At 35.1% G+C, this 22329-nt stretch overlaps 1 protein-coding gene across 2 annotated transcripts in view; it reads right to left on the bottom strand.

Annotated features, from left to right (window-relative positions):
- The window catches only part of LOC131665248 (muscle-specific protein 300 kDa), a 92690-nt gene that overhangs the window by 50787 nt on the left and 19574 nt on the right, over positions 1 to 22329 (bottom strand). The window contains exons 13-40 of one of the 2 annotated variants that reach the window (XM_058937013.1): positions 20867 to 22254; positions 20630 to 20738; positions 20528 to 20542; positions 19332 to 20376; positions 17547 to 19256; positions 16527 to 17476; positions 15843 to 16403; positions 15288 to 15764; positions 14710 to 15208; positions 13294 to 14640; positions 12891 to 13179; positions 12297 to 12813; positions 11767 to 12215; positions 11491 to 11686; positions 11260 to 11334; positions 10680 to 10832; positions 9946 to 10601; positions 9060 to 9882; positions 8572 to 8987; positions 7568 to 8500; positions 6767 to 7495; positions 6333 to 6696; positions 5641 to 6249; positions 4777 to 5562; positions 3517 to 4677; positions 3237 to 3335; positions 1588 to 3024; positions 264 to 1508 (exon numbers count right to left, since the gene is read on the bottom strand). In XM_058937013.1, coding sequence (XP_058792996.1) covers positions 264 to 1508; positions 1588 to 3024; positions 3237 to 3335; positions 3517 to 4677; positions 4777 to 5562; positions 5641 to 6249; positions 6333 to 6696; positions 6767 to 7495; positions 7568 to 8500; positions 8572 to 8987; positions 9060 to 9882; positions 9946 to 10601; positions 10680 to 10832; positions 11260 to 11334; positions 11491 to 11686; positions 11767 to 12215; positions 12297 to 12813; positions 12891 to 13179; positions 13294 to 14640; positions 14710 to 15208; positions 15288 to 15764; positions 15843 to 16403; positions 16527 to 17476; positions 17547 to 19256; positions 19332 to 20376; positions 20528 to 20542; positions 20630 to 20738; positions 20867 to 22254 — 19038 coding nt within the window. Of the gene's footprint in view, positions 1 to 263; positions 1509 to 1587; positions 3025 to 3236; positions 3336 to 3516; positions 4678 to 4776; positions 5563 to 5640; positions 6250 to 6332; positions 6697 to 6766; positions 7496 to 7567; positions 8501 to 8571; positions 8988 to 9059; positions 9883 to 9945; positions 10602 to 10679; positions 10833 to 11259; positions 11335 to 11490; positions 11687 to 11766; positions 12216 to 12296; positions 12814 to 12890; positions 13180 to 13293; positions 14641 to 14709; positions 15209 to 15287; positions 15765 to 15842; positions 16404 to 16526; positions 17477 to 17546; positions 19257 to 19331; positions 20377 to 20527; positions 20543 to 20629; positions 20739 to 20866; positions 22255 to 22329 lie in introns of those variants that run through there. The other variant, XM_058937014.1, reaches the window with a different exon arrangement.

The following is a 22329-nucleotide window of genomic DNA, read 5'->3' as shown; positions in this document are numbered from 1 at the left end:
TAAACATGATTTATTGCAGCACAACATTCATACGTGTTCTTCGAACTGAAATTGTTTGTTCTGTTTCGGAATGTAATGGGTCAAAATAGATCAATTACGCTAAACTAGATTTCCAACTACGTTAGCTTAACGCGATAATAATTTTGTAAGCGTAACCTGACCTGACTTCTCCGATAAAAATTTTCATCAGTGACTTTATATTCTCCCAAAAATAGAAAATAATAATTACCCAAAAATATATCGAAATTATTAATTGAACTCACCTTGTGCTCTTCCAAATCACTGAGAATATTTTCAAAGTCAAGTCCTTCCTTGTCACCTTCTAAACGAATTTCAGCCTCTTTTACCCAGTCGTAGAACTTTTCAGTGAGCGTTGCATAATCGACTCTAACTTGTTTATTAGTTTCTAGATAATTTTCTCTCTCTTCCATTTCTCTTGGCAACGAAGAAAGCAGTGAAACTGCTTCGCTGAACATTTCTTTCAGAGAACCCGGCATACCCTCTTCATGTTTAACTGACTCTTTCAACTCTCTGATTTTATTGAGATATTCGTTAACCGAGTTACAAAGTTCATGATGCTTTTTGAGTTCATTTTCGACGCTTTCAGCGTATCTATTTAATATCGGTCGAGTTTTTACCTCCTTCTCTTTACTCTCAAGGAAATCGAGAATATCTGCAAGCTCGTTAGCTAATCGGCGATGTTCTGCAGCTGCAAGCTCATGCTGTTCACGTTGATTCTCGACAGCTCGTCTCAGTGTCTGTAGTTGTTGTTTCAAAGACTGCAATTGCTCGGTGATATTATTTCTATCGGCAGATGAACCATCAGCCGCAATCTGTTGTCCTTTGTCGGTTGCACTTGCCAACGTAGCTTCGCACTCTTGTATCTTAAGGATGACGTCATTATACTTTTTAATCTTTTCTTCGGTTGTTTGGCCACCTTGCTCGATGTCACGCACAATACCAGTATATTTAGTGATAAAAGTCATGATTTCGTTAATAAGGACGATAAACTGCTGGCGAAGTAGTAGTAATTGACGCAATCTGGCTATTTGCGCTTCGAGTGCGCGAATCAAATCATCCTGTTGTGTCACTACACCATGCAAGTCACCAACGTTCGACGTTTGCAAGTTCGATAGTTTTCCTTTGCTGGATTTAAGATCATCTAGAATTCTTTCGTACGTAGTAAGCATTCCTTCAACATCCTCCACTCGAGAGCCAATAGGTTTGTTAAGATCTTGCAACTCTTGTTGAATGTCAGTCATAAACTGCACGGCTTCAGCGACATGTGCAGCCACTTCTTCAGCTTCGTCAATACTTTTTTGCAGTGCTGATGCTCGTTCGTTTATTATTCCAGTTACGCGGCCATGAGTCTCTTTCATGTTCTTTAACTGTTCGCTGAGCTCAAGTTTGTCGGCATCGCTGATTGTCGGTAAAATCGACTTACCCTGTTGAACGATCTTCTCAATATCATCTGCGTAATCTTTAGCTTCTTTTTTCAAACGATCGTACTGAAAAAAAAGATTAGAAGTGTTGATATGCTTTATTTATCACTGCATTTAAAAAAAAAACGAAAAATGTAAATAATACCTTAGACAGTTGTTCTCGAAGTACATCAATGCTAGAAGGACGAAGCTCAACTGATGTAGCAACTTCAGCTTCTTTAATCCAACGCTGACATTTATCAATCTCACTTTCAAATGACTTCCTACCTTGTAAAAGATCAGCAAGAGCAGCTTGCTTTTCGTGAGCTTCTTTTTGTAGCTCAAGATATTCATCGTTGACCTTGTCCAACAAAGCTTGCAACCTGTTGCGATCTTCGTCATTACACTCTCTTAACATAGCATTGCCGTGCTTCAATAGCTCCTTCAAACTTCCCTCGCTGAAACGTCTGACCTCTGAAGCTAGACTATGATGCTGAGCAATATCTCCTTCGACTTCGGAGGCTTTAAGTGGTAGATAACCACTAAGTTTCTTCAAATCATTGCTAGTCGATTTTATCCACAATCTGGCTTTTTCAAGATCATTTTCAAGTTTGCGTCTGGTTTCAGCAGCAGCCGTGGCAGCAGATATTTCTTCCCTCAACATAGAGCAAAGCTCAGCTTGTTCACATCGCAACGCTCGACTTTCGCTTTCCAATTGTTGTTGTTCACTTGTTTCTAATTCATTTTGCATGTCGCCAATACGCTTTTCGAGCGAATCTATAAGCATCTGCTTAGCTTCAGCCTCTTTGAGTATACCTTTCAATGCTAGCAATCTTTCTTCGGCTTGACGACTCTCATAGCCAAGTGGTTCCGTCGAGCGAGCAATCTGCTTTTTGTCACTCATCCATTCCCGATTTTCTTCGATTTCTCTTTTAGTTGCCTCAATACCCTGAGCCGTCATGTCGAGAACTTGTGCTTTTCTTTGCAGTTTCTTACCAATATCGCCATGTCGACGTTCCACCGATTTTATTTGCTCCTCAATTTGTTGAGAATCTAAGTTACTCACTGAATCCATTACTTGATCGCCGAGTTTCCTCACTTCTGCCAATCTTCCAGGACTTTGTGTTTCAAATTCAGTTGTAATGTCTTTCAACGATGATATTTTTTGACTAATAGTCGATCCATTTCCTTTTTCGATGACGTCTATCTTCTTCGACAGTCCATCAAACCAAGATTGAATGTCATGCACTTCATTACGATATTTTTGTATTAAATCTTGAGCCGATTGTTTTCCAGCAATAGCATCGATCAGTTCAGCTTCGAGTTTATCCAATCCTTCTTCGATATCAGCGTCTTGCCCATCAGGACGTATTAATAATTCCAATTCTGCACGACTTCGACGTTCGCCAACATTTGTCAATAAGTCATTCATTGCTTGCATTTCTGATTGTGCAGCTTCTGTACGAAGTTTTGCGGGACGAGATTTCCATTCTGCACACAAGGCGCGTTGTTGATTTATCCAAGTTACTAAGACATTCTTTTGACGGGCTTGCTCTTCTAATTCACCGACTCTTTTCGTTACGTTAGACAAGTGGGATTGCATCTAAAAAATAAACATTTTATATTAACATTTTTTTATAATGTACATGTAATGCAGGCTACATAAGATCTCTTATAATAACTCATGCCAATTTTCGTTTTGATAAGTCACATTTGTTATAAAAAAAATTCGATTATTATATCAAACACATGCAAGCTAAATGATGATACACTAACATCATTTAAATTAAAAACAGACACAAAAGTAAAACAAACCTTTTTACGTAAATCACTCAATTTGTCTAAACAACCATTTTCTTTAACTTTGTCAAGCAGAACTTTCAATCGCTGCGTAGACGAATCGTTTTCACTTGGCTAAAGTAATAAAATCATGCAAACACAGAACAATAATGGTGAGTTACATGCTTTAAAAAATATACTTTCTTGGAACAATAAACAGTGAGTAATTATGATTTCGAATTAGTGATCACAAGTAAACAATATTTCATTAACACAATAACATAACAAGTTAAGGATCATAAATATCGCGTCTTACCTGATCGATAAGATCGTCCAGACGTGTACGGACTTCCATTTCTTTAGCAGGTATTTGAACAGACGGGGCATCTAATGGACTTCCTGGTCTTGAGACGCAAGCTGCTGCAGCCTCGCAAGCTTCAACGGCAACAATAAGTCGAGCTTTTTCAGTCTGCAACTTATTATACAGAATCTTAGCAGATGATAAACTATCTTCAGCTGCTTCCAAAGTATCAAGAGGTGCATCTTGTTCTCTCGCAACCTCTGGTTCGTAAATGTCGAAATTCTTCAAGATACTTTCTAGAGTATTTTCATACTCTTGGAACTTTACTAAAGATTCACTTAAACGGTTTTCAATTTGTAGCGCAGTGTTAAGCAGCGAATTATAGCTGTCACGTACATTCTGCAGCTGTGTAAGTATTGTTGATTTAACAGTAGCATTTGATGCCTCATATCTATCAATTTGACCTTGGCCTTTAACTTTCAAATCATCGAGAACAGATTCATAGCTTCGAATTTGATCAAGCAATGCCTGATGTTGCTTTATTTGTTCAAGTGTTTGTTCTTTATTGATTATATACAGAGAATTGTGAGCCATCAGTTGGAAGGAAACCTGCAGTAACCACTTCTCAGTTTCTTGTAAAGCTGCATGGTAAGCGTTGTAATCTTTTATTTCATTTTCAACAAGATTTTTCTGTTTGTCCACTTGATCATCTAAAGATTCCCATCGAGATTTCAAACACTTGACTTGCTCTAATGGTGTTTTGCTTTTGACCCAGTTTGACAGTTCATCAGCTTCGTTTATCAAATGATCAAGATCAGATTTCTTATTTTTAACCTCATCTTTGACATGCTTGAATTTCTCTAACAAAGTTTTCATTTCTCCTAATTCTCCTTTAGTATCAGGTATGGTTTCAATACTGTTTTCTGTTGTGTTAAGCCATTCTTCGAAACGATCACGTGCTTCGTAAAAATCTTCCCATCTATTGATAATAGATTTAATTTGAGCTTGTACTGTATTCAAATCCATACTGAGCTGTTCCCAACTGGATCGCAATTCTGACATATCAGTCCTAAGTTGTTCTTGTTGTTCTGGAAGTGCTGTGTTGATTGCTTTTGCAAAAGCATCTTGTAAAGTGGACAGTAAATGATGTCCTTCGGTAATTCTAGTAGCAACAAGCTGAAAATCAAAGTTATTATCAATAATTTCCAAATTCAATATTTTTGTACCGTTTGATCTGTAAATTTATTAATATTTATGGTATATACATGAAATTACCTTTATTGTTTTGAGTTTGTCTTTAGCCCATGCTACGTCTCCAACGCCAACACAATCTTGAATTGAACCATGAGCAGTATGCAGCCAATCTTGAAGATCTTTCTTTGTTTTCAGGAATTCTGTATGATCAGACAAGTTCTTTTCTACTTTCGATACTAATCCCTGAGCATCAGTCAGAAGACTCGTATAAGTTGATTGAAGTTGAACAGTTTTTTCTCGAGCCCAGTTACATGCACTCATGTCCATTAGAATTTCACATTTATCATTTAAATCTTCAAGAATAGGCTTTTGACGTATTGCTTCTTGAACTAAATTCTTACAATGATTTAGATCATCGGGAGTTTTGTTTTCCTTAGCTTGCGCATTGTTAATTTTAGTTTGGAATTGATCAATCCACTTTTGTAAGCTATCCATTAACGATATAAATTGTGACCAAGTCAAGATGCAATCTGACAATATTTTTTCAGCTTCATGGCATTGAGCTTGTAAATCTTGCCAATCCGCTTGTAGCTGTTCAACATCATGGTTAATTAAATCTTGTCCTTCTGGTCCAGTATTCGTAAGGATTATTTCACTTGTTTCAATAACTTTAGAAATCAAAGATTGACCTTTTTGTAAAGATGATAGCAACTGCTTGACTTTTCCTTCTCTCTCTGTTACTTTTTCTTTTTCTCCATGAGTAATACTATATTGCTGTAAATCAATTTTAGCTCGTCGTACCCAGTCAGATGCTTCATTGAATGCATTTTGATATGTTTCGTGTTCTTTGACTTGTTCATCTAAGTTCTGTAAATATAATTATCATTAGATACTTGTTGAATGAAAATTAACAATATATTTGAGTCTACAATTATTCGAACTTACGTGAATCTTTTGAGCGACCAGTTTTTTGAGTTCATTAAATTTAGCAAATGTAGCGTTATACGATTCTTTATCAACGTTTAAATCATCTGATAATCGTTGTTTTAGTTTCTCAACTACCTCGTTATGTCCCTGAATATCTCTGTATACTGTCTTATATTTTTCTAACAAAGCCCTCTTTTCACTTAAATCATTACGGTAAACTTCATCAAAATGTACATTACTTTCTATTTCTTCGAGCCAGTCGGCAATAAATCTATGAATTTTGTTAAGTTCTTCCAAAACGGCAGCTCTACTAGCAAGCTTCTGTCTTGCTTCGTCCACATCGGTCAGCAGTTTATCAAAATCTGCTTTTAAGTTTTCTGTATCCTCTTTTATCTTAACGGCGCCATTCTGTTCAGTATTCATGATAACTTTTTCCTTCAATTCAAGAACGTAACGCAGTTTATTTTGTCCTTGTTCCAAAGTCTGACGAATGAGTTTGCAAGTTTGCAGTTTATTATTGACCTCGGCTAAAGAACTTGGCACTTCCTTACATTCGTTCAGTTTTTCGCGAGTTCGATCAACCCAATCTTGACATTCTTGATACAAAGTATTATGTTGTTGGTGTTCCTATAAGTTAGCGATTATTTCGACGAATTAATTTTTAGCGTTTGACGTATCTTTATACAGTATAATGGAAAATGAAATCTTACCTGGTAGTGTAATTCTAACCGTCGCATAACTTCTTTAGCCAGAGAAAGCAATGCATTATACTTTGTTGTCAATTGCGTAACAGCATTTGAAATGCGAGTATCAGCACAAGTTTCTAAAAGCACTTGGGCTTTCATATTCAGTCTATCAAGTTCTTTTTGCCAATCGAATAGAGTTTGAAGATGACCTTGGAATTGTTCTAATACATTCTTCTTTTCCTCCAAGCTGTCTTGCAATTTATTATATCCCTTTACTAATTGTTCTGTTTGATTCAGCCATTCAGAAGCTTCAGAAAACTGATCTTCGTATTCAGTCCACTTTACTATTCCTATTTCAAGAATACTCTTCGTATTATTCAATAAATCCCTGTAAATAAAATATTTTTTATATAAAAGTTAATTATTTGAGTAATAAAAGAAACAATTAATAAACTTACACATAATTATCGTATTCTTCTTGGAGGAGAGCAACCTCTTCTTCAATTATTTCTTTGTCTTCATCATCCGCTATTTGGCAAGCAAGATTTCCTTGTTCAAGTGCTTTTTCTAATTTCTTTTGTCCTTCTGGAAGTTCATTTTGTAGAACCTTCAATTGTGCTATTTTGGTTGCTAATGACTCTTTGTCTCCAGTTGGTTCAGAGCATTTTCCTAATCTTTCTTTAGCTACTCTTAGCCACTGAATGAATTCGTTTCCAATGTCTATAAATGCTTGATGTTGTTCGACTGTTTCCTTCTGTTTTTCATAAAGTTCTTTGGCTTGTTTACTCAAAGTCTCATATTTGATGGAAATTTCAGTGGCAGGAGTAGCTTGTTGAAGATCTTCGGCTTTAGTAGTTACTGACTGAATCATGGGCTCAAACGCTACAATATCTTGAACGATACTGCTGGTTTGTCGCAAATTTGCTTTACGTTCGCCGATTGCCAATGAACTGATACCCGCTACTCCTTTACGTGCTTTCGTAACTTTTTGTTCGCAAACTTGTTGAAGTTTTGCCTCTCTTTCATTAATCCATTGTTGTAACTGAGAGTAAGATGAACTATAGTCTGCCCATTGCAGTAAGCTTGTTTCCAAATGTACTTTCGTTGTAGACAATTTCTTCACTAATCTTTCCCAATCATTCTGAATTTCTTTCAACTGCGTAGCAATCTCTTCACGTCCATCAGATCTAAAAATCAAAGTTACAATTAATTATACTAAATAATGTTTGTACTTCAATAATTTCAGAAACCAAACTTACCTTGTATTACGTATAACTTTCTCTCCACAATTGACGGTCAAGTGTACCAAATTTTGACCTTCTTCGCGTTTTCGAAGAAGTTCTTGTATTTTGTCTAATCTCTGCTGGAGTACGTCGCGACTTGTAGTTGAACCTGCTTCTGAACCTTGACGAATAATTTGTTTTGCATTTTCAATCCAATCACGTGCTTTAGCCAAATTTGCCTCGTATGCTTGATGTTGAGCATAATTTGTTTCTACTTTTTGAAGCACATCCTTTGCTAAATTTACTTGTACTTGATAGCGAGAATTCAAATGTCTTAACTGGTTATGCACGTAAGTATCTAATGGAGTTGCCAGAAGTGGAGCAGCTGATTTGTTAATTTCATCAATCTGGTCGTGTTTCTTATTCAAGTTGTTCAAAATCTCTTTAACTTCATTAATTTGCTTTTCTTTTTCTTTCAAATTCGGCAAAAGGGAATTCTTTTGCGCTTTAATAAGTATATCAAACTGCTGTAACCAATCGCTAATTTTTTCATACTCATCTTTGAAATCACGCCACTGGTTGACCGTAGCCTCCAGTTGATTCTTTTGCTGTTGTATATCCCGGAAAAGATTCTCAAAACTTTCTGTTAAAGCTCGAATTTCATTACGAACAACTTCTTGACCTTTCGGACTTGTGCTAGCACATACTACTTCACCAGTGTGTTGTAAATTTTCGACCATCAATTCACCTTGAGCTTTTTTGTTCATCAAAGTTTCTAGTGGGGCTACGGCATTTTCAATAGCAAGTTTATCACTTAAAGATCTCTGCTTAATTACTGGTATTTTTTCACGTGCACGATTAAGCCAATTAATTAAATCATCGTGAGCTTCTTTATATAGTCGATGATACTTGAATTGTTCTTCTCGTTCTGATAACAACGATTTAATCCTTTCGAAGAGAGCATCAAATCTGGAAAAGATATTTTAATTCAAAATGTTTTCTATGAAATAGAATATTTGAATGTTTACAATACAACTTACTTGTGCAAAATTTCTTGTGCTTGTGAAGCAGCAATACTTTGCTGGCCACTACCGATCATTTCGTTGACTTTAGCTTTTAAACCTTCAACTTCAATATTCTCGCATCGTATTTTTTCTTCAAAAACTTTAATACGTTCCAATTGTGATCTTTTTTCATTCATCGTCGTTTGGAAAGGCGCAACTTCATCAATGGAATTCTGCATGTAAGCAATAGTTTTCTCTAGCATTTGTACTTGTTCAAGTAGTCCAGACCACTTATTGATTGAATCATCCAGATTGGTTTTAGTTTCGAGCATCTTAGAAGCAAGTGAGCTCCATTGTTCTAGCAACTTAGCTACTGCATCATTAATCGCCTTATGACCTACTGGTGCTGTATTAGCTAGAATTCCTTGTGCTAACTCCACTATACCTTGAATCTATAAGCAAAAATAATGGAATGTCATTTTGTGATAAAGACAGTACTTAATTAGAAAAGTAATAAAAAGCACCTTTGCGAACCCTGTTTCTTTGTGAAGTAGTAAGTCCTGTATAGTATCCATTTTCTTTTCAAGCTCTTTCTGAGATGAAGCGCTCAAATCCGTACAATAAGCAAGCTTATTTCGAATGTCATCAAGCCAACGCGTACATTCCGACAATTGATTATCAAAGTCTTGGTGACTCGTAACGTATTGTTGCCAACGATTGTTGAGTTCTTTAACTTTTGTTGAAATTTGCTGATACTTGATACCTAGCTCTGATAATTGTGAGCTTCGAGAGGTATGCTTATGCAATTGATGAGCACGTTCCGTGACTGCATCAATTTCTAACTCTTTGGCTCTGATTTCACCTTGAAGATTGCGAAGTTTATCCAACTGAGCTCTTTTTTCGTCTATTGTAGATTTTAAGTCAATGGCGTGAAGTTTTGTATCTGTATCTCGAATCCATGCTAGGCAACGCTCTCTGCAAATTTCATATTCGTTCCACTGCTGCAACTTGTTGTCCAAGGCATCAATCGTTGATTTGATCGCTGAGACTAGGCCTTCCCATTCTTGCTGCGATGTGTCAATTTGGGAACGAATGTTAACTTGTCCGGACTCCAAAGTTCCAGGAATCACCCTTTCCCCAAGACTGCGAATTTGATTAATTCTGGATTCTTCTTCAGATAAGCTGAGCAGAAGGTTACGAAGACGATCGAGGTTGGTGTGTAATGACACTCTTTCAAGCTCGACGTCACCCCACATATGCACAGCATTTAACGTTGCATCAAGCCATTCATGAGTATCGAGGACGGCTTTGCTATACTGTTGGTGATCACTAACAATAGCTTCATACCTGCAAAAGAAGTAGTAATGTTAGAATTTAAAAATATGATTCATATTTTATTAAACTACGCACCTTTCGACAAATCCAGTAGCGCGTTTGAGAATAGCTGCATGTCTATTACTTAAATTATTTAACACCTTTTCAATCTTTTCCGTGCGATCTGGAAGACTATCAGCTTTGTCTCGTAAATCAAATAGATCTTGTTGATGAGCTTGTGCATCATGTAAGAATGTTCTATATATCTGTAATTGAGCTCGTTTCTCATCCAAGGTAGTCTTCAATTCAATATCTTGCTTGAGATGAGCTTCAGCTATTTTCAGCCAAGCATCAAAAGCTTCGCTGCATTCATCGAAACCAGACCAGTGTGATATTTTTGCCTGAATTTCACGCTCGGTCAGTGTGATTCCATCGTAAAGATTTTCAAGAGCTTGTTGTAAATCTAATATTTGATGACGAATGATCTCGCGACCCTCATTGCTAGTACTTGGATAAAGTTTTTCTCCAGCTTCCACTGTACTGTTAACTAAAAGCATCATAGAAGGTTGTTTGGACATAAGATCGCGAATAGTTTCGATATGCGATGAAAGCTCTTGACGAGTGCCAGAAATATTTTCACGCGATGCTTGATATAATTGACGAACAGCAGCTAAACGCTCCGAGCACTGCTTATATTTGTCAAGATACATTAGGTGATCTGCCCATGCTTGGTCACATTTTTTCACTAACTCCTGAAATATAATGATATATGTACGATATACGTAGATTATTGAGCAAAATCAAAAAGATGTTTATCTCAATTTCCTTACCTTGGCTGTCGCTTGTATAGATTGGAATCGAGAAGTCACTTGTTGTACGCTGACAGAGAATCTTGATTCTCCACTGATTTGTATTAAATCGGAAGAATCATCATTCATCTTATCAAATTCAGCTTCATTTTGTCGAAGATTCACGAGCAGTGCCTAAAATACAAATGATTGTAAATAATCAATGATTCTCATGAATGAAGTTATGTTTCCTTGTGTTGCTTAAGAGAAGAAGATGAAGAAGATGCGCACAAGAGAAAGTAAATGATATAAAATGAATTTTGTCTAGCGTAGAAAAGGCAACTGCTGTAGTTTCGGTTTAAGTTACACGTCAAAGCTTAAGAAACGTTTAGAATCAAATAACATTTCGAAAATGATCAAAAAAGAACAGGAATGCTGGAAAGTTGATGAAGCATTTTGCATATTGACTGCACAGACTAGCGTCATCCCCATTTTCAAAGCCTGATAGATTGCTAGAAAAAAACAGATGCGCAAAAAGCTGCGAGAGTTTGACGAAGATAAATGACAAACGAAAGATATAGCTCAAAACGAAACAGTGGACAAACCCCCGATTAATTCTTACTTGCTCAAGGTAGTTACCGAGAGCTACCAATTCCAAGACATCTGCATTGCGTGATTCAGTAATTTTTTGTAGATCCTATAGGAATTGTTTTTGGGAAAATAAAAAGGTTTTTATAAGAATTATGTTCGATTTGAAGATAACACTACTTGATGTGAATACATCTTCTCATAATTCATTGTAGAAAATAAAATTATGATCCGCATCTTTTTGAATTATGAAGACCAAACTCACCTGATATTTTTCCAGTTGCTCTTGCTTTTCCTCTGCCGTATTTTTAAGCGTATAGTTTTTCAAAGATGTTTCTGCATCCGATAACCATGCAAGTAACCTCTCTAATGAATTTTCATAATCACTCCATTGCTGTATTCTTTCTTCAAGATTTCGAACAGCTTCACCAACTGCATTAGCGAATTTTTTACTTTCAAATCTAAAAATTAACATTTTCTCAAATAAGATATTAGCTAAAATGAATTTATCGATAGTGCTATTTTAAAATGAAAAATATACCTTAAATTATTTAAATCTCTATCCATAGTTTCTCTTGAACGAGGCGAAACAATCTTAGCATTTTTCGTAACATGTTCTTCTAGGACACCCAGTTTAACATCTGCTTCGCTCACGCTATCTTGAATTTCCACTAGTTTTGCTAAACGACCTTGCAGAGCCGTTTTATTACCAGAACAGTCGTTATAGTGGTTCAATTTGTCCCATTGGATTTTTTGATATTCTTTGTATGCTTTTTGTAACTCATTAAATTGTTGGAATGCATCATGTAACGTTTCCAAGTTTGCCAATCCTTTTTGAGATCTACATACTAGTTGTTCATACCTTTGACTAACCGACTCCACCTTATCTTGAATATCTGAAGGAGCTTGTGAAACTTGTACCAAAGCATTAGCTTTCTCAGAAACTGCTTCAATGATTCGTTTATGTGCCACAATCTCTTGATGCACAGTCTGAATAAGCAGATAAATAATAAAGTGAAGTTAAATTTGTTCTATTTCCATAAAAATACTGCTACGTGTAACTAAGCTTACCTTGCACTTCAGTAATTTTGATCGAGTTTCTTGAAGTGAAGCTGGGATAGTTGAAGCCTCTTGTTTAATTGTACGTTCCATATTATCCAACCATGTCAAAATTTGTTGCAATGTTTCTTGGTAACTCGACCATTGTAATGATTGCAAGCCTTGTTTCTTCTGTTGTTCGACAATGCTTTCAGCAAGATTATCCCATCTTTCTCGAGCCTTTCGAATCTGTTGTCTAATAATCTCACGACCATGAGCCGAAGTTTCTGGCAAAATTCGATCAGCAGCAGCAGTGAGCGCTCCAAGACGATGCTCTGCTTGTTGACGTTCTCCTAAAAGTAGTTGTAGTCTCGAATTCTTTGCTTCTGTACTACTTGCATCATTGCTTTTGAGAACAACTAAATGTTGTTCTAAAGGAGTTAACCAGCTATCGATACTCGTTAACTTATCTTCGTAAGCTTTGTGGTCTTCAACAATTTCTTCACAGCGATTGATTACATCTTTGCTCAAAGTGAGAAGAACGGTATATCTGTTATTTCAAAAATGTTAATTAAATTTGTTCATGAAATCTAGCTAATTTTCTTATGTTTAGAAAAAAGATATTACCTGTTACTGATTTGAGATACTAATGGTTTTAATCGATCGACACTACTAGAATTAAGAAGGGCATGCGATTTATCTATGAAATGATCTATTTCACTTTCTTTTGTCAAGATTGCTTCTCGCTTTTCTTTAAAACTTGCTAATCGAGCTTGTTTCTCTTTCAAATTTGGTTGCAATTGTTGATCTCGGAATGCAGCCTCCATTGAACGGAACCATTTCATAAACATCTCCAATGGTTCTTCAAACTCGTCCCATTTCTTCAACGCTCCTTGTTGTCTTTGTTCGATAGATTCTGCAGTAAAATATTATTAAGTATACATAAAAAATAATAAAAGTAATAAAAAATATATAATGAAATGATAAATAATAAAAAATTAATAAAGTTATAATTATTTAAACAATTTACCAAGGTCATTCAGATGTTGTATCAATTTAGCCTCAAGAGTTGCAATGTCATTGTGTATTATTTCTTGACCTTTTGGTGCTGTGCTTTTTGTAACAACAGCAGCGCAATCCTTCAATTTCTTAATAAGATCCATTCCTTGATTTCGACCGTCTTGAAGTATTGTAAAAGTGGCTAATCTACGAGTTATATCAGTTCGTTCTCCACTGACGTCAGTACATTCAAGTAATTTTTCTTTTTCTCCTTGAAGCCAATCCGAGAAAGTTCTGCATTGATTGTTAAATTTATTATGCTTATCTGCGCAATCCTCCAAGTTATCTAATAAATCGCGCGATTTTGAAACTATATTATGGAATAATTGTTTAATCGACTGAAGATAAATATTCAAAGAAGTATCTTGAGTTTGATCAACCAATTGTTGTGCTTTCTCGCACACACCTTCAACGAGATTTTGATGAGACATAATTTCTTGATGCATAATTTTGTGATTTTGTAATTGCGCTCGCTTTTCTTCAAGAGTAGATTTTAATTCAGTATGCTGATGCATAGCTTTCTCTACATCTCTCAACCACGTTGTTAATTGCTCTTGAGATAAGGAAAATTCGCCAAACTGCATTAAGCATTGATCTAACTTTTGTGTAGTAGCTTGCAAATCGTCTGAGAATGTATCCCAAAGAGTTTTCAAATTTTTCAACTGTTGACGTACGATTTCCCGGCCCTCCGGTGATGTATGAGAGTAAAGTCTTTCGCCAAGATCGATAAGCAATTCGAATTTGGAATTTTCTTTAGTGCGTGTGTCTCCTAGATCTCGTATTATCTTTTGTCGCTGTTGCAAGACACTGAAATCACCAACAATTTCACTATGTATTTTGAGTTGACTTTGTAAATCACCAATCCAGTTAACAAAATCATTGAAGCGTTGATTGAAACTACTGTGTTCCTTAACATACTGTTCATATCGAGATACCAAATCTCGAGCTTGACTTCGAAGAGCTTGATATTTCGTGGCTTGTTTTGATACTCTTGATACTAGTTCAGGCTCTACTTCAATTTTTTGACTCTTCTCGACTACCGCTTGTATATCTGGAGCTTTAGCTACAATTTCTTCTTCAAGTGCTTTAATTTTTTGAAAATGCATAATTTTAGCTTCTTCAGTACTTTTTAAACTCTGATCTTTCAATTGGCTTTCTACTTGTTTCATCCAGGTTTCAATTTCTTCGACGACCTTCTGAAATTCAGACCACTCATCAAATAATCGATTGAGTTTTTCTCTTACGACTGCACATCGTGCTAAGAAGTCCTGCCATATTTTCTTCTGTTCTTCAAAAGCTTTCATCAGAGCTTGATGACCTAGTATTAAAAATATTACAATTAATAAAAAATTATGAAAGTGCAAACAATCAGAAGAAAAGTACTTGCCAGGAATGGAAGTTTGTTCCAAAACAACATTTAATTGTTGATTACAGTCATCTATTATTCTATCACCTTCTTCTTTTTGTTGCAAAACATTTTCAACTAGATTTATACTCGACTTGGCAGTCTCGCGTTCAATAGCAAGATCATCTATTAAGATAGAAGTTTCATTGACGATTGTATTAATCCAATCTCTTGTCTTTTCGAAAGTTTGTTGATAAGTTTCATGATTCGCAACATATTTTCCAGTAACGTTTATTCTATCATTCACTTCTTCTGAAAGCTTGTCGTAAGATTCGATTACGGAAACTAGCATACCGCTTGATTCATCATCAGAATCTGATCCCAACTTTTCATCCAGTTGTTCTAAAATACTTTTATGAGCTTTTACATCCTGGATAATGGTTTTGTATAAGTGAAGAGCCAATTTTTTCTCTTGCAAAGTTGGTAGCAAGTCTTGCTTATTACCCAATTTTGCTTGAGCATGGATTACCCATTGTTGAACCTGGAAGATAAATAATAAAGATTAGTGCTTAAAAAAATTAATATTATTCTTTGGAAGTGATTCATATCTTATTATTTACCTGAGTATATTTATCTTCAAAAGATGATCTATGCATCATGTCGTTCTCTACTTTTTTATAAATAGCGTTGGCTCGGTCCGTTAAATTATCCAATCGAGTTCGAAGATTTCGAAGCTCTGATCTAATTTTTTCTCGTTCATCTGGATTGATTTTTGAATAAAGTGCTTCTCCAACTTCGACAGTCAGGTTAAAAAGAGATTGACCTTTCTCACGTTCTTCGGTGAAGACTTTCAATTCTTTGAGTCTAGCTTGATAGAAAGTTAAAGGTTTTGGTCCGCTTATTTCTTCGTAAATTTTTAATTTTTCTTCTGCTCCATTAATCCGAGAGTCTAATTGTTGTACATTTTCTTGATATTGATTTCTATTCTTTTTTAATTCTCCTAGTTTGTCTAAATATTGATGAATGAATTTTTCAACTGTTTCGAACCTGACATTCAAGTGATTTACGTATTGCTCAACTCGTGAATCTGGACTCACCTGAAGAATAAGAATTTCATAATTTCTTTTTCTAATAAATAGTAATAAAATATTACAAACATTATAATTTTAACTTACATTGGTAATTTCCCGACTGAATGATATAAGCTGCCGCATTTCTGTATTACAACCGTTGAATATTCCTTGAAATTCCTTAACTTCTTCAATCTTCTTCTCAATTTCATTCAAACTTAAAAGTATTGAACTTTCAGTTCTCACCCTATTTTCGAGTTTTTTCAAAGCACCTACAACATTTTCTGACATCATTTCATATCGTTCCCATGTTACGATATTTTTCTCGAGTAACAGTTTTATATTCTGGAAGCATATTTTGAGAGATTCCAATTCAACATGGACTTTTTCACGGTCATCTTGCAAAGGCTTTAAAACTTCTAGGCTTTCAATTTTTTCTAAGAGCTGTAGTGCTTTATCAGTTTCATATTTTTTGGCATCGGATTCACTTAAATCTGCTTCTACATCGAGCAATGAAGCTAATTTTACTTCTAAATTATATTTATCACTGCTTGGTTCCGGTTCACACCAAGTTATTTTTTCTCTGTTTGTAGCAACTAATCGCTGGAGCGCAGTAAATTTTTCATTATATAATTTCAATAGAAAACCACGAAGAGTTGTACTGACCTATAAAAATGAAATGAATATTGCGTGGTGAATATATGAAAACTATAATTAAATATTATTGCAACAAATTATTTTATAAACGTGTGATATTAACTGACTCATAATCTGATATTCCATACTTACTTTATTTGCATGACTTGCAACAGTTTCACGACGAGCTTGCAAAGAATGTAATTCCTTTGGTATACTCGATTTTGTAATCGATGGATATTCTGAAGATAATTCAACAACCATTCCATTGACATTTTGAAGAACCAAATCACAGTTTTTGAGTTCAACTTTTAAATCATTACAACGTTTGATTCGTTGGACTATGTTGGAATTTTCACCCGTAAGATCATCGCATTTAATAATTTCTTCTCGTACTTTTGATATAAGGTCACTTGATTCTTTCAACTGATGTCGTATTTTTTGCTCTTTTTCAGCAAAAGTAGATGATATACTTTCTAATTTATCTGCCGACTCCTGAACTAGTTTAAACTGTTCGTCTAAAACTTGATTCAATGCTGTTAAAGTAGGTATAGCAACGCCTTGATTAAATTTCAAAAGTTGCTCTGTTTTTGTTGATATTCCTTGTTTGAGTAATTGATGTACCGGTAATTCTTCCTGGAACTTGTTCAATATTGCTTGTCCATTTTCAATGTCAGCAAGATGTTCACATGCTGATGTTAGAGATTCATTGGTATCATTAAGCCATCTATTTAATTCTTGTTTTGCGTCGTCGATCTGTTTCCAAATTATAACCTGTGTTTCATAAAATTGAATTTTTTCAATGATATTGGAATAGCAATCTTGGTACTTTTTATGGATAGCAGCCACATTTGATTCTATTAAATTATTATTAAAATTTGGCATTAAAGAAGCCTCTTTAACAATCTGTTGAGCTTTAGAGTCCATTTTTTCTAAATAAGATTTTCCTTTTTTCAAAGTTTCGAAGGCTTTTTTGTGTTTCTCAACAGCAACTGTAGCTTCAGTTATATCGTTCGGAGCTTCTTTCACGGAATCGCATAAGTTTATACTCTCATTAATAAAAGCAGTAAGTTTTCCTCCCGATTCGATATATTGCTTCCATGCTGAAACAGTCAGAAAACATTTATTTTAGGATAAAAAATATTCGTAAATAAACCGAAAAATACAACTAACCTGTTTCCATATCGTTATACTTCTTTTTCTGATCATACAATAATTCACTGACTTTTTCGTAGTTAGAGTCAACGGAAGATAATACAACTTGTACATTTGTCATAGATCTTTGATCATCCTTTAGTAACTCTGCTCCTTCTTCGTGCAACATTTCTTTTACCGAAGCTCGTAATTCATGCTCTACGATAAGATTGGCAATTTTCTCGATAGCTGGCGTGAGTTTCTGACATGTATCTACATTATACGTAATTTCTTGTAAAGCTGTCTGAGTTCCAACAATATCTTCTGTTAATTTTTGTTGCGATTTCCGGAAATTGGCCCATTTTGTACTTAGGTTTTCAAGTTTGTTCCGTTTAGCTGTCAAATTATTTTCCAAACTCACAACTTCAGATTCTAGTTTATTGATCAAACTAGAAGCTGTAATTGGTTTTTCATGAACGTCGCGTACTTCAATACCTAAGGTACTATCAATAACTGGAATCTGTTCCTTCCAATTGTTAATTTTCACTTGTATAGTCTTTAATTCATCGGATAATCTTTCACACTCGTCAATAGTTGGCTTGCGAGCTTCTGCTTCATACTTATAATGATCTAATTCAGCAGTTGTTTCATGGTTCCAGTTAATGAGTTCCGTCCATTTCTCTAAAGCTTTTTTCTTTTGAAGTAAATCATCTTCCAATGATTTATATTTAGCAGCAAGTGAAGAATACATTTCATCAAGCTTAGCAGATTCTTCTGGCGTACCATCGGTACCGAGTTGTTTTATTTCTGCATATATACTAGTGAACTGAGGTTGTTTTTCTGAATGTTCTTGTAGGTAAACATGAGTAGCTTGAAGATTTGAGTCGATATCCTCAACATGTACATCACTCATTTGGAATATATTCTGACGTAAGCTGCTCATCCAGTTTTCAAAATCGGAAACCTTCATCTGGAATTCATTTCGTGACAGTATTGCATCAGAAGTACTATTGATCTGATGTCTAACTGTGTCGGCTAATCTATGAACACGACCTTTCAATTCAGTAATTCTGCTCTTTAGCATTGTACTACCTTCAATCGATAATCCGTGAGTTATTTGATCTGAAACTTGAGTAAGAGTAATTAATTGAGCCTGTCTGGTAGATATTTCTTTATTGAATTCTTTCAAGTGAGTTAATTCGCGCTCTAGTTTGACTATGTCAGAGGTTTGAAGGTTTTGCTCTGCTAAGGCTGCATTCTCAGAATTCACTAGCCATGTATTGAATTCTTTCGCATCAGATTCAAATTTATTCCACATAGATACAAGTTTTTCTAATTTTGTTTTTGTTTGGACTGCTATATCGTGTACGGAATTCCAACGACTATGAACCGTATCTACTTCGTCAGGTGCACTGGATCTACCACCAAGTTGTTGGCTAATTTGATTCAAACTTTGAAGTCGAGGAAGGTGTTCGGCACACTGTTGTTCGAATATTTGGGCAGAATGTAACATAGCACTAGCTTGCTGCAAAGTGCTTGGCTTTGTACCGATCGAAGCGGCTTGCATTTCAGCTTGTTCCATCCACGGCTTGAATTTTTGAATTCCAACTTCATACTCTTTCCATGTAGACAGATTTCGAAATGCAGTTTCACGTTGATTAACAATGTTTTCATTAAGTAAATCTATTGCGTCATGTAGAGATTTAATATTAGTTCTTAAATGTTGAACCTCCGGTCGTGCATCGTTTTCTGTAGATATAATAAAAAAGATTATTAGATACATATACATAAGTATATTAACTATTTTTATACAAAATCCATTACCTTTGATCAAACTCTTTGATTCCTCTTCTATTATCTTCAATATTGTAATTTTCTCGTGAATTTGCTTATGCAGAATTTCTGTTTTAGATACTCTTTCTTCTACAGAAGTTATAGTAGCTTTAATTTCAGCCATTGATTGAGGTGCACTTTGAGTTGTCCAGTGTTGTAATTCGCCAATTTTAGATTGGAAATTATTCCATCTTGCTTGCAAAGTTTGTAATTTTCCGACTCTTTCATCAACTTTTTTTAATGTATTCTCTACTTTATCTTCAATAACTTCTACTTCTCTCATGAGCTCTGGTTGTTTCTGAGGTGACGCAACAACTACGAGATTCGAATATGTTTCATGTAGTTTCTTAACCATATTTGTAGCCATTTTTCTTAAAGAAGAGCTCATATCCTGTTGAAGTTGTAAGTCAGCGGCAACTTGGGCACCATTGTAGTATGAAGCTGCATCTAATCGTCTAAGATCGTCTTCAGCTTGTGCTATCAACCTTAATATTTCATCTTTTTGTTCGTCATAATTATACCACAGTTTTTGTGAATCTTTCAAAGTCTTCAAAATTTCAATATTTTGACCGTAAGTTTCGTTCCAACTACTTTCTAACTGCTGAACTTCAGAAGATACAAAATTTGGTGCATGTTGATCTTTCAGCAAATCTTTACCGCGCTGTAACATACTGACTATGTTTGCTCGCTGTTGTTCAAGTTGATTTAAGCAGATTTCTTGATGCTCAAGCGCTTTTTTTAAGCTTTCTATACTTTCTAATTTAGGCACTTCAGTGGTTTGTTCACGTACTTTATGAAGAAGCGTACAGACATCTCTTACTTCTTTTCTATAAGTATAGCTTCTTGAATAAATGTCTGTTTTAGTCATGGTTATTTCGATAGTTGGTATTAAATTTTTGTAGCGCGTAATGAGCTGCTCTAATTTACGCTGCTCTGCTGCTGCTTCTTGGTCAGTTCGATTAGATGTTAAATTGTCTAATATTTGTACTAACCACTTCATATCTTCACGTTTATTGTCTGCTTCTTGACACGTTTGCTACAACAATTATTTCATCTATTTAATACATTTGAAATTTATGTAGATAAGAAAATATAAAACAACGTATAAATCTATATATTATATAACTCTGTCGGTTTAAACAAATTAAACTACATCATTAAAACCTAATTCATCATAAAAATATTACCGTTAAATTTGGAAGCTATCCGAGAAAGCATTTACATATAAGTTTTTCATAATTAGCTTTCGTTACATAAATTAGATTATTCAATCAAACCATAGCGCTTACCTGGAAGACTGATTTCTCTTGTTCAAACTCTTCAAGAGAACTAACTTCGTGTAACATCGTTCTTAATGTATTGTTTACGTGATCCATCCACCTTACCATTTCGTCGAACCTAAAAGTACAAATACAAAAGCGATTATATATATAATATCTGTAATACTTCAAACACTTTTGTAGTTGTAAGTTGATGTGATATTATCAATATTAAAATCGTAAATTTATCCAACGATGCTATCTTACTTTTGCCTGTAAGCTGCCCATTGTTGCGGTATTTGACGTAACTGTTCTCGGAGTTCTTCTATTCTGTGAGTCGTTTGTTCCCAAAGGCATTCAGCATTTTGAGTAGCTTCATTCAAACTCATATCATCTGGTTTAATATTTAAATATGCAGAACTAATCTTTTTCAACGTTTGCAAACAGCGTTCAACTTGTGAAACCATTCCACGATTTACGAAGAAATCTTTGTGCCTCTTTGAAATACTTGCAACATCTTCGTTTTTCACCATAGCCTGTTGTTCGGCATTGATTTCCATTTCGATTTCTTTCAAGTATTGAGAAAAAGTGACCTCGTCTAATCTGAATTCAAGCCTCATTAAATGTAACGGAGCAAATGATAAAACCTCTTTCCATCTCCTTTGCAATGATGTAACAGTCTCTAATAATGGTCCATGTTGATTTACAGGCAAAATATTTGTTAGATCTTGGGCTACGTTGATGAGATCTTGAATCCACTTTTCATTAACTGCTCCGAAAAAGTTTTTATGATATTCTACTGATTGTCGGTTGTCTATATTACGATCATTAATGAGAGCTTCGCCTGCTGAAAGCCACTCAGAAAGTAATCGTTCACACTCTTTGAATTTGGTCCAACATCGTACAGCTTCTTGCAATCGTTGTTCCCATGTTTGAGCTGTTTGCAAAACACAAGCAAATCGATGGTTTAGATCTCGAAGTACAACATTACCTTCAGTTTCAGTTGATTTCTTCTGTATGTCAACGGATTTAACAATATTTTGAAAGACTTTATTTTTAGATTCCAGCATGGATTTATAGTACAATGTTCTTGAGAAAAAAGTTTTATGTTTTTCCAATTGCATAAGAGCAGAGTCTCTTCCGCCGGATAAATTATAACTGCCGAGAAGACGCTCAGCATCGTCTAGCCACACTGATATTTCACGTTGTCCAGCTTCCAAAGATTCTTGTTGGACCAAAATTTGATGATATAGGTGCAATTGCATGGGTATCAACGCACGAACTCTTACGAGAGCTTCTTTCTGTTTTTTCAGAGTCATCATCATCTTGTCGACTTCATCCCGAGATAAATCTTGAATGAGTGTTTGGAATTTTCGGCTAACGTCTTTGAAAATTTCTTCGATACCTTCAATCTCTTCATGTAAAACTTTGAGACGATCTCCGTAAGCTTTGATCTTATCTGTAGATGTTAAATCTGAAGTTGAAAGCGTAGCTTCAGCGTTATTTAGCCATGTTTGAAGATTTGCAACTCCGGTGCGGTAGTCATGCCAATTTCGAAGAAGATCACCAGCGTGCATATATTGTTTCGCTTCTTGGAAGATACGTTCCCATTTTCTCTTTAAATTAGTATAACGATCTTTCAATTGCAGAGCCACCTAATTATAAATATTTTATCAGACTTATATTTAACAAAAATAACGAATAATAAATGCAATGTCATTGATAGATAA

This window comes from Phymastichus coffea, unplaced genomic scaffold (assembly GCF_024137745.1).
Source record: "Phymastichus coffea isolate CEN01 unplaced genomic scaffold, Cenicafe_Pcof_1.1 PCOF00048, whole genome shotgun sequence".
Lineage (NCBI taxonomy): Eukaryota > Metazoa > Arthropoda > Insecta > Hymenoptera > Eulophidae > Phymastichus > Phymastichus coffea.
The sequence above is the reverse complement of the archived record's forward strand: the minus strand, read 5'-3'. Positions and strand labels throughout refer to the sequence as shown.